Below are 11273 nucleotides of genomic sequence, written 5' to 3'. Positions count from 1 at the left end.
GTTTACTGATGTACATACAATTCTTATAACTAACACATATACAGTGGCTGAAGTCACACTGTTAAAAAAAGCATTTCCATAAGTGCTTTGGCTTTACATTAAATGATAGTGTAGGGGACACAACATTAAAACTACTGGCTACTTCACAATTAAAGTGGTTAAACTACATCTTAACTACTTTGAAAATGTTTAGCTTGTCGAAGTTCAACGACATCCAACCTACATCACTGAAGTCTAGTTGTGTTTAATTTAGAGATGGGGCAGGCCAGGTCAAAGGATGTGTTTCAGGGAGAGGATAGGGAGCAATTGTTGGGGTAGATTCAGGAAACTTCTATTGTAATTTTTAGTGTTCGATCGCAGACATCTTGGTTGCAAATCAAAGTTTAGTCAAATAGCGGGTAAATTGTCATTAAATGACAACTGTGGCCAATAATTTCAGGGTGTCTGTAGGACCTTACAAAGTCATAAAAAGTCTTAAATTCAGATTAGATAAATAAATAAATAAATTTCAGTCATATTACCACTAACATTCTCCCAGCCTGACAGACCCAAAGATTCTTTACAATCACTGGCAAGACCGAAAAATTGCAATAATAAATAGCATTTATGACAGCGATAAGATTCTGTTTACTTTTTACATTAAACACATTAAACTTAAACTCACCTATTTGTTGTCCTTACTGTTCATTTTGAACTCACATTAGTGTGTTTACTTGGAAAGAATACTTACACGTGTGTCACACACACACACACACAAATATATATAATGTGTATTTCAACTGCAAGTTTGGTCTTAAATTTCATAGTGAGGTGGTATTAAAAAGGTATTTAAAAGTCTTAAATTTAACTTAAAATTTGTAGACACCCTGAATCTGTAGCACTGTGAAATATATTATGGCAAAAAACATCAAGAGAATACAAAGTACTTTTCTACTGAAAAAGCTACTGAGATTTGAATGTACTTAAACTGCCACCCAACTACTGCAAAGTTAGTCTTGTAATTGAACTAAATGTAGTTAGTAGTACTAGTAGTTAGTAGTACTCCACAACACTGACAAATGAACACATAGACGCACATACTGACATGTGAGTAATTAATATATTGTTATTAGCATCAAAATTATTCTTAACAATATACAAAAATGCAAAAACAGCATATTAAATTAGTCCTTCTCTATTTTTAATTACGAGTAGAATAAGAAAAGTTATCAAAGGTTCTGAATTCAGTGAAATCCAGAAAACCATGCAGCTTCAAATCAGTTTATGAATAATTCTTCACAGTTCCTGTAGAAATCATTTTCTCTCCTCAAGTGTATATAAACAATTAGCGATCCAGGCTGAATGTTCCCATGTGTCTGCTGTCCATTTTCCTCTCTCTCTCTCTCCGTTTCTGTCAGTCTGTGTGTGTCAGTGTCCATTGGCCCGGCCTCTGGCTCCAGACCCATTTATGTGACTAAGTTTGTGGTTTCTGTCCTTCAATGAGTCACTGTCATCCTCCTCTTCATCGCTTCTGTCATCGCCTTCCAACTGCAGGATGAAGATGAGCCACAGAGAAGAGGAAGAATATGAGGGTGACCCAAAGATTCCAGCAACTTTAAATGTGTATAGTTTTAATATATTACTTTCCTTTACATTTCGAATATACACACAGAAATACCTGTGAACACACCTTGGTGAAGATTAACTTGTAAACCATCCGTGCTATGAGAAAAGCCCAGTAGAGGTGGAGTGTCAGGAGAACCACTAGCATCACATTGAAGAAGTAGTAGCCAAAGAAGGGAGCAAACTCCTCCACTGGGTACACCCATGTGCAGTGGATCAGCCTGTAGAAGACACAATATTCATATTACAAACCACTTTACACTGAGATCATCATCATGCGTCATGCTGCATCCTTCCATTTCACACACTTACCAGAAAGGAAAGATGACAAGTCTTGTCAGCGTAAAGAGAACTGTAAACACCACAAACAAGGTGTTGGCAGTGTGGTGCCACTTGGCGTAGTTTAATACCTTTGCACCCTATGAGAGAAAAACAGGGGAAAGAATCAGGTTCACTTCTTTATCTAAAAGGAATAATTCATAGTCTGCCATAAAGTTGCTGCAGGCATGTTTGCTTATCATTTTAAATCATGAAATAGTTCCTATATAACAGGGGCATTCCTTTCCTATGCATGAATACCTGATTTAACTCTACATTAACTAATGTCCCACAGTATTACTTCTCTGACAGAGCCTCAAGAAAAAATGCAGTATTAATAGAGCTATATTGCTTTGATATTTGCTATTTAAAATAAAAACTGAGCCTCACTGTACTATCAGCCTTCTCTTCTATACCAATTCTGATCCAGATTGCTACCTATAAATAAGGGCTGCACATTATGATGAAAACATGCAATATGCGACACTGTTGTTGAATATCAGAATAATGATACTTGTGATATGTAAGTGTAAGAAAAATAAAAGTGTACTCAGTGCCGCCTTTTTGGTGCTTTCAGTATACTACTCAAATACAACAAACTGTCTGTTGAATTTTAAAAAGGAAAGGAAATTATTTCCAACATCCTTATTTCCAAACTTTGAACACCAAACTGAGCACAAAGGGCACCAATAAATGAAAAGCTGGTACTTACATTTTAAAGTGCAGTTATCTACTTATACTCTCTTTCAACTAACTAAAAAAATCCCTGAGTATATTACGGTCCTTTGCCATGTGTTATTGAAAGCATAAAAAAAAACTGCTCTGAAATCTGAGTGGGATTTCTTATGTTACTGAACAGATAGCTGTTCAAAGTAATGTTGCAGTACTTGAGATTGATCATGATCTCAAGACCATTTTTGATGGTCACGGTCTCATCTCAGACTTGACCGCCTTTTGATTCGGTCTTGTTGGTCAGTTCAATTCAATAACCTTTACTGGCATGACATTTGTTATGTGTTGCCAAACACAATTACATTTTAAGAACTATTAAAAAAAACTATTAAAAACATTGTATTATTACAAATGCATAGACATAAATTCTAAAGGGAAAAAAAACGTATTAAGTGAAACGTATTAACTGTTGTGTTGGTTGTCTCTCAGGCTGTGACATGCACTGACATATTTTGCTGAATCTATAGTGCTGACACTATTTTCTAGTCTGATCAGAGAGTGTGTTTACATTTAATTTTTGTAAAGAACTTTGTTCTGATGTCTTCGTATGTGCTACATTTTAGCAGGAAATGTTGCTCTGTCTCCAGGTGTCTCTAAAGACAGAGTCAGAGGACTTGGGCTTTCATTTCAAGGCCACCATTGCAGAGATATCACTAAATTGCCTGTGCAAAAAAGGAATGTTGAATAAAGATGAAGTTGGTTGCTGCTCCTTAGTGTTTGTATTTGTTTACTCACAGAAAACAAAGGAACATTCGAACACATAAAAATCACCTCTGCAGTGCTATTTGATTATTTTATCACAACATATGTCAAGGTACACTTTTACATTACGCATATTTACAGTATGTAAGTCAAAGGGGTAAATGAGGAGGAATATTCATTTGTTTTCTGTGGGTATTTTATGGCAATGTGGATCTTTCAGATCAGTTTAAGGAGTGTCAATAGTTTGTACATTCCACATTTTATTGTAAGTTAGGTTCTAGTTTAGTCTTGGTCTTGTCTCAATCTTGATATACTCTGTTCTTGGTCATGACTTGGCCTCAGTTTAGGTAGTTTAGACTACAACACTTGTGCAAAGACAACTCAGTGTTTGTACATGCAGCATGGAAGGGCAGGACAGGCGGGTCCTCAGACCTGTTTGAGTCCTGCCTACAGCGATTTTAGTTATCAGTAAGACATCTTGTTAGCAGGTTTTAGGCTCTGCATCAAACTACTGAGACAACTATTAAGACACATTTTTACCCTTAGTTTTACTTGTTATTGTTATGCTTTTCTCTGAAGATGTAAAAATGTTGCTCTGCAATCTTAAATTACTGTTCAAATGATGGTAAGTACAAAATGTTCCTTTGAAGCTCCAGTGTGTAAGATTTAGGGGGATTAGCGACATCTAGTGGTGAGGATTGCAACCATCTGAAACCTTAGTGTTCATGGTTCAGGAGGTTTTTACAGGGAGTCAAATCATTCGCAGAGGTCTCTTTGTCTCCAAAACAAAAAGACTAGGTGATTAAAGCCGGTAAAAACACTGAATAAAGCAGCTTCACGTTACAAAGCAGTATTTCTGTGTGCGGCCTGTCTGCAACGAGCACCTGCTAATGTGTGCTCACCTTTTGTCCCTGATAACTTACTGCGTGCTCACCTTTTTTTGTGATCTAGACATTCAGGTTTTTACTGGGAGCCAAATTAAACAAAAAAATCTGTTTTTTGGATGCTCCTTGTGAGGGGCTGCAAACTACGGTGGCCAATGTGATAATGTCAACAGCCCTATCTAGAGCCAGTGTTTGGTTTGTTTGTTCGTGCCTTCTGTAGAAACATGGTGGTGAAACACAGCAATCTCCCAGGATGAGGACCCTCCCTAGCTAGGTAAAAACAGCTCATTCTAAGGCACAAACAATTCTTTTTTTAGGTGATTATATGCTATTGAAAGCATAGTATTATGTTTATATTATATTATATTCCAATTCTGCCAATATACATCCCGTAATTCCACACGCTGGACCTTTAAGTCAGTCTGTTACCTGCTAATACTGCACCAGCCCACAGTATGACCTAGATTAGCTTGCACATGCACCACTGTAAAAACCAGCACTGACCTCCAGCAGTATGTCAGCGGAGTCGTGAACCGCCATCACAAGGGTTCCAATACGGATGTAGTTAGAAATCCAGGAGAAACCCAGAAGAGTCAGCGTGGCAAAATGATGAATCACCTGCTCTTTGAAATCCTATACACACACACACACATGACAGACAAACGTGCACATGACACATATACATCCCTAATTTATATATGCATGTATATAACAATGTATATAATAGAGGTTTTGTTTTAAAGTGATTTTATAGATCTGCACATCCGTACACTCACCTTCCGTTTCACATCAAACGTGAGGCTGAACAGCAGAGAAAGGTAGAAGCCCATTTCCAAGAGGTAATACCAGTACTGAGATGGCAGCATGGACTGCATAGGCACATAACACACATATAAATGTTAACTATAGTGCATACTAGCTTCATAAATGAGGTAGAAAAATATAATGATAAATGGGAAATGTTTCTGCGGTTCCACTCATGAAAGGGGACCACTGATCACATTTTTCTGAGTAAAGGGACAGTAATGTTGATTTTGCTGAGGCTCATAACATACATGGTATACTTATACTGATATGCTTGTTATAAAATGTATGTTATGTCTGTATAAAATGTGTAGTCATACATGTCAGTAGTGCGATCAGCTCTTGGGATTGTAATGAATGCAGGAAAGTGGACGTGGCGATGGTGCAGCCAGAGGAAGGAAACATTTATATGGACACTATTACATGGACACTATTTTGACACATGTTAGGGACTACGAATGGACATTTAACAGTGGTATGGCAGATTACTTACATGTCATTTTAATACTGGTGTATTGATTTACCACAGTTTATTGTTTTCCTTATAATTATTAGTTTTAATTTTATTGATTAGTATTAGTTAATCCTTTCCTAATTTTTTTTTTCTGTTGAGATGGTTGGTGTTGTTGAAAATTTGAAACTTAATTAACTTAAGTCATAAAAAAAGTGTGTACTGTTATATTGTGCAGGCCATCTTGATAGTGATGACATACTGTAAACACTTACCTGTTTAGGGAAGCCTGCCCAAACCTCCTTCAGATTATAAAGCCAAGGTTTCTACAGCCAACAAAAACATAGGGGGAGAGGAGTGTGAGTGGGGAGTTGGAGAACAGCCTTGAAAAGGGTTAACGTTGGCCAACGAGCTCATGCATGTTTGTTTGCCATGTCAACTGCCAGAGTGTGAGAAAACCCCCCGAAGCACAGAGAAACATGAGATAGGAGGAGAGACGATGAGGTTCACACACTTCACATTATAGTGAAATCATAGTGGTACACTCAAATAAGGAAACACAGAGGAAGAAAGACAAAATAAGGAGGGAGAAATGTCCCACAACAGCCAAGCTAACAATTTACCCAAGAGACAAATCCTTTAATAGAAACAGTTGCGGTGATAAAACATGGAAATAGACCAAAGCTACTTACATCATAAAGAGCTAGGACTCCGTAGACAAACGCAAAAGAATAAAACACACATCTCCAACTGTTGGCAGATATAAAACAATAATTTCACATATGTAAACATGGACTCTTGTTCCCACATCACACACTCACATAATCACACATAAACTCACACACCTGGCCTCACAGAACCTCTTCCGAAGCCCTGCACGCTCCTGGTTCCTCCGCCTCTTGAACCAGACTTGAATTCTCCTTTCTGACCAGGTGGTCTTCTTACACAGAGCCCTCACATCGGCCTGGGACACAGCAGAAACAAACCATTACACTCTCTAACGAGATAGTTTACATCTTTTGAAGAGGAGTTGTATGATGTACTTATCCATAGTCAGCCCATTACATCCAGTAGATGTTGGTCAGCATGCTCCGAGTTTGGAGAAGCAGGCAGGAGTACCAACACGGAAATCAAAAACAGTTTGCTATACTGAGAACATTTTTCACTGCTTTACCTTGCCACAGACAGCCCTTTCTGATGGGGAGGTCAATAGCTGCAAAATAAAGCAAAATGAAGTAGAAGGTCCAGTAAACCCATTGTATAGTGTCCTCTATGAGGACAACACAGGGTCTCAGGAGGTTAAGGTGACTAAAAAATGTTGTTGCTGATCCGTCCAAAGCAGTGCATTGCTTGGCTTAGCTCTTGCTCGCTGACTGACATCTACTGCATGTAATACACGGACTATGGGTAAGTACCTCATACAACCCTACTTCAAAAGATCTGGACTATACGTTTAAGATTATACACAAGCATTATATTACTCTCTAATAAGCAAAAAGAACATTTGAGTGTCCTCAGCAAGAGAACAACTTCATGCTGGTTAATACCACATGTAACAGTGGCTTTCAACTGGGAGTCCCTAAGGGAGTTCCAGGGGTTCCTCAGAAAATTGGAAGAAGTTTATCTCCACAAGTGAGCCCAGTGTGAGTTAGAGGGGTGCTTTTCATTATGCTATATTATGCTTCCTTGCGTCTTCTCTCCTCCTGTGACCCCTCCACCATCATGGAGGATCTTCCAATCCCTTAAATGCATCTTGAAAAGATGAGGAGCAAGGTTTCTGGAGGAGCTAAGAGCGAGGAAACACAGGTGTATCCTTGCGTGTCTTGTTCACATCCGTCTCTCTCTCATATCCCCGCTGGGAGGAGCTAAGGCTTGAGGAAGACATGTGAGTGAGGGAACCAAGGGGACATGTTGGCATAATGGAAAGCACCCCAAGAGTCATAAGAGTGACTATAATGATCAAAGGTTTCACTTCCTCCATGGTTATCCCCTCAACTGCAGAATTCTGGTCTGAATCATATCTAATAACCAAAATCTTTTCAGACAGAGATCCCTGAAGCAACATCTGTGGCCTTATGTGTATCAATATAGGAGTCCTCCACATGAAAAAAGTTGAGAACCACTGCTATATATCATATGTGTGACTGCTGATTGGGATTACTATGATACATATGATATTATCTGAACAACAATCCACCTTTGTTTTCAGGGAAATGCCCTTTTTAACATACCTGTGATGGAGTTCGTGCTTGGTTGCAGAAGTAGTTTTCTAATAAGGGATTTCGTTCTGCTTTGAGACGTACTCTGTCCCTGATTCCCCAAACATTACCCAGTGGTGTGGCCACGTACCTGCAACAGCACAGAGGCAACATGACAATAAATGTATGACAGTCTATTGTTATCTGGCACAGCACAGCTTTGTTCCTTCTACACAGGAGTGGCCTTGGGTGTTCCATATACATAACATTGCTCCATAAAGCTTGTGCAATATAATGACAGTATGCTGAAACCAGACGATTGCACATCCTCACCTCTCAAACAAATATCTGATGAAGAGCAAGCAGAGGGCGCTGGGCAGGACGGCGTAAAGTTGAGAGGCTTTGGCATAGACACGACCTTCAGTGTCCTCCAGATCAGACCAGGAGATGTTTGCTGGCAGCCACAGACGCTCCCACCACAGCCAATCACTGACTGTCTGCAACATGCTGCTGGGAAACACAGAATACACCCATTTAAGAAATTTTGTTTCATATTCAGATTTTACTGTCACATTCTTTTCTTAAATATTAAAAACAAAATCTGAAACTGTAGTGCTTGTTTCCAAGACAGGACATTAGTTCACTGATATCAAACATATTACATGTGATCAGTGGTGAAAAGAAACTAAGTACATTTACTAAAGTACTTGTATTTCACTTGAGTATTTCCATTTCCTGCCACTTGATACTTCTACTCTGCTTCATCTTGGAGATAAATATTGTACCTTTACTCTACTACATTAATTTTTAAAATTTTAATCACTAGCTACTTTACATATTCTGATTATTAATACAAAATACACTCACCGGCCACTTTATTAGGTACACCTGTTCAACTGCTTGTTAACCCAAATAGCTAATCAACCGAACACGTGGCAGCAACTCAGTGCATTTAGGCATGTAGACATGGTCAAGACGACCTGCTGAAGTTCAAACTGAGCATCAGAATGGGGAAGAAAGGTGATTTAAGTGACCTTGAACGTGGCATGGTTGTTGGTGCCAGATGGGCTGGTCTGTCAGAAACTGCTGATCTACTGGGATTTTCACACACAACCATCTCTAGGGTTTACAGAGGATGGTCCCAAAAAGAGAAAATATCCAGTGAGCAGCAGTTCTCTGGGTGAAAATGCCTTGTTGATGCCAGAGGTCAGAGGAGAATGGCCAGACTGGTTCAAGATGATAGAAAGGCAACAGCAACTCAAATAACCTCTCGTTACGTTATCTCTGACTGAACAACACGTCCAACCTTGAAGCTACAGCAGCAGAAGACCACACTAGGTGCCACTCCTGTCAGCTGAGAACAGGAAACTGAGGCTACAGTTCACACGGGCTCACCAAAACTGGACAATAGAAGATTAGAAAAATGTTGCCTGGTCTGATGAGTCTTGATTTCTGCTGCAACATTCAGATGGTAGGGTCAGAATTTGGTGTAAACAAGGTTTCCATCCTGCCTTGTATCAACAGCTAAGGCTGGTGGTGGTGGTGTAATGGTGTGGGAAATATCTTTTTGGACCACTCTGGGTCACAATGAGTTCACTGTACTCCAACAGCCTCCACAGTCACCAGATGTCAATCCAATAGAGCACCTTTGGGGTGTGGTGGAACGGGAGATTCGCATCATGGATGTGCAGCCGACAAATCTGAAGCAACTGCGTGATGCTATCATGTCAATATGGACCAAAATCTCTGAGGAATGTTTCCAGCACCTTGTTGAATCTATGCCACCAAGAATTAAGGCAGTTTTCAAGGGAAAGGGTACTAGCAAGGTGTACCTAATAAAGTGGCTGGTGAGTGTATAATCAATTAATAAATTATGGTGTTTTAATATAGATTCAATTACCCAGCAATATATAAACAAATTAAAATGAGCGTCACCTGTAGCTGCAACATTAAAGTGATGAACACATTAATACATCAGTAATTATAATCCAATTATATATGTATTCTGAAATTGGTCAGATTCTGCATAAGGAGTACTTTCACTTCCAGACGTTTACTAACAGAGTATCTCTTGAATGTAGAACTGTAGAAGATCTAACAGAAAAGATTTGACACTTTACACAAACAAGGGAAGATGTCATATCACATCACCATTTCATCACCATTTAAAATAATAATACACAAAATATGATTAAAACACTGTAGAAGCCAAGTTTGAAATAATAAACTAGACACGTGCTGGCACACTAAAGCAGCAATGACTCAGGTCCACGTGGAGTCACAGCCAAACATGCACCAGTCTTTCTTTGTTTTGTATCTACAGTGCCAACTTTCAGTTGGGGCCGCTATGATTTGCCACTGCCGCCTACTGGTCTGTGACAGTAAAACTGCTGTGTGAACATGCACTCATACAGGAAGTAAGTCATTTAAAGATGGAGAGAACTACAATAGATATCAAAGGGCGAGAAAGATAAAGAAGGGTGAGGAGCAATTCAACGAGGGTGAAGATTAGAGAAGAAGTAAAGTCCTCTCTCCCTTGGACTCTGGCCAGAAACGGAGTGTAGATAATAACACGTTCTTTAAACAGTTAGAAAACATTTAAAATGTGAATTCAAGGTCATAAATAATAACAAATATGTGCTGTGATGCCCTCATTTACTGAGTTGGATAGTGTATAACTCATGTTAGAGTGTCTCTAAACCTCAAAGTCAGTTAATAAGTCAGCATGGGAAAACATTAGAAAACGGTCATACATACCTGCAGGCAGTGTTGTCTTGACAAGTAGCAACAGAAGAGAGAGAAGCTGAGGCAGAGAGTTTACGTAGAAAGAGTGTGTGACATAAAAAAAAAGGAAAATACTGTGTGAAAACTTTAAAAATCTCCAATTTCATGCCCTCAAAGTGACGACGTGTTCAGCCCTTTGTTCCACGTTTACAGGATACATGCACTGATGTAAGTACAAACAAAAACACACAGTGAAACACACACACACACACACACACACACACTCACCTTCAGTATGTCCACTGTGAGACGTACAGGGACCTGTCTGTGTGAAGCCAGTCTGTTACTCATACAGTTTATGTACCGCACTTATCCACATCAGATAACAGCCCTGTATAGATCCTTCATGTTCAACCTTTCAGCAAGTGTGGAGCCATTCTTCAAAGACAGCGTACAGAAAAAGACTTTAAACAAAGAAGGCAAATATTTACTCATGAGCTAATGCTTTCCCTAACCTGTACGATGCACCGCTTGGTACGCGAGGGCGACAGACTCCAGTGAACATGTTGAATTTTTGAGCATGTGTGTGGTCGCTCACCTGGATAGAAACAATGGGATCCTGCCCTCCCACTCTCTGTCTGCTCCTGTGATCACACCCTTGAGGTTACACTGAGTCCTTTAAGGTAATGTTAGCTCAGCGCTGTATCACCCTAACTGCCCCCTGGAGCATTTTTTTTTTCTATTTTCAGTTGTAAATGTGGAGCTGCAGTGGCCGTTTGGGAGTGTGGGATAGTTTGCCTACCCTCACCTGCAAGAATTCCCTTGGAATGCTGGGAAGCCCCCACAAAGGCCCCATTC

At 39.5% G+C, this 11273-nt stretch overlaps 1 protein-coding gene across 12 annotated transcripts; it reads right to left on the bottom strand.

Annotated features, from left to right (window-relative positions):
* Window positions 1–685: 685 nt before the first annotated feature.
* cers3b (ceramide synthase 3b) lies at window positions 686–11238 on the bottom strand. Of its 12 annotated transcripts, XM_050074151.1 has the most exons (14): window positions 11014–11238; window positions 10704–10740; window positions 10449–10494; window positions 8025–8198; window positions 7725–7842; window positions 6668–6706; window positions 6339–6457; window positions 6186–6243; window positions 5769–5819; window positions 5015–5107; window positions 4743–4871; window positions 1915–2021; window positions 1658–1823; window positions 686–1527 (listed from the first exon to the last, which is right to left on the bottom strand). In XM_050074151.1, exons 4-14 carry the CDS (start codon window positions 8195–8197, stop codon window positions 1408–1410), a joined length of 1173 nt encoding a protein of 390 aa, XP_049930108.1. In that variant the 5' UTR covers window position 8198; window positions 10449–10494; window positions 10704–10740; window positions 11014–11238; the 3' UTR covers window positions 686–1407. The 12 variants fall into 12 exon arrangements, with proteins under 12 accessions (XP_049930108.1, XP_049930106.1, XP_049930107.1 ...); XM_050074149.1 differs by lacking the exon at window positions 10449–10494 and having other exon boundaries at window positions 8025–8201; XM_050074150.1 differs by lacking the exon at window positions 10449–10494.
* Window positions 11239–11273: the final 35 nt, after the last annotated feature.

This window comes from Epinephelus moara, chromosome 20, assembly GCF_006386435.1.
Source record: "Epinephelus moara isolate mb chromosome 20, YSFRI_EMoa_1.0, whole genome shotgun sequence".
Classification (NCBI taxonomy): Eukaryota; Metazoa; Chordata; class Actinopteri; order Perciformes; family Serranidae; genus Epinephelus; species Epinephelus moara.
This window is presented reverse-complemented; position numbering and strand designations above follow the sequence as displayed.

What these genes read in the sequence shown, in the direction of transcription:
- cers3b (XM_050074151.1), bottom strand. Translation starts at nt 8,197, where the DNA reads ATGTTGCAGACAGTCAGTGATTGGCTGTGGTGGGAGCGTCTGTGGCTG. An exon ending in GAGTCCTAGCTCTTTATGAT is followed by an intron (nt 5,820 to 6,185) that starts GTAAGTAGCTTT and finishes TGTTGGCTGTAG; the next exon opens with AAACCTTGGCTTTATAATCT. An exon ending in CCGCTGACATACTGCTGGAG is followed by an intron (nt 2,022 to 4,742) that starts GTCAGTGCTGGT and finishes TTTCTCTCATAG; the next exon opens with GGTGCAAAGGTATTAAACTA.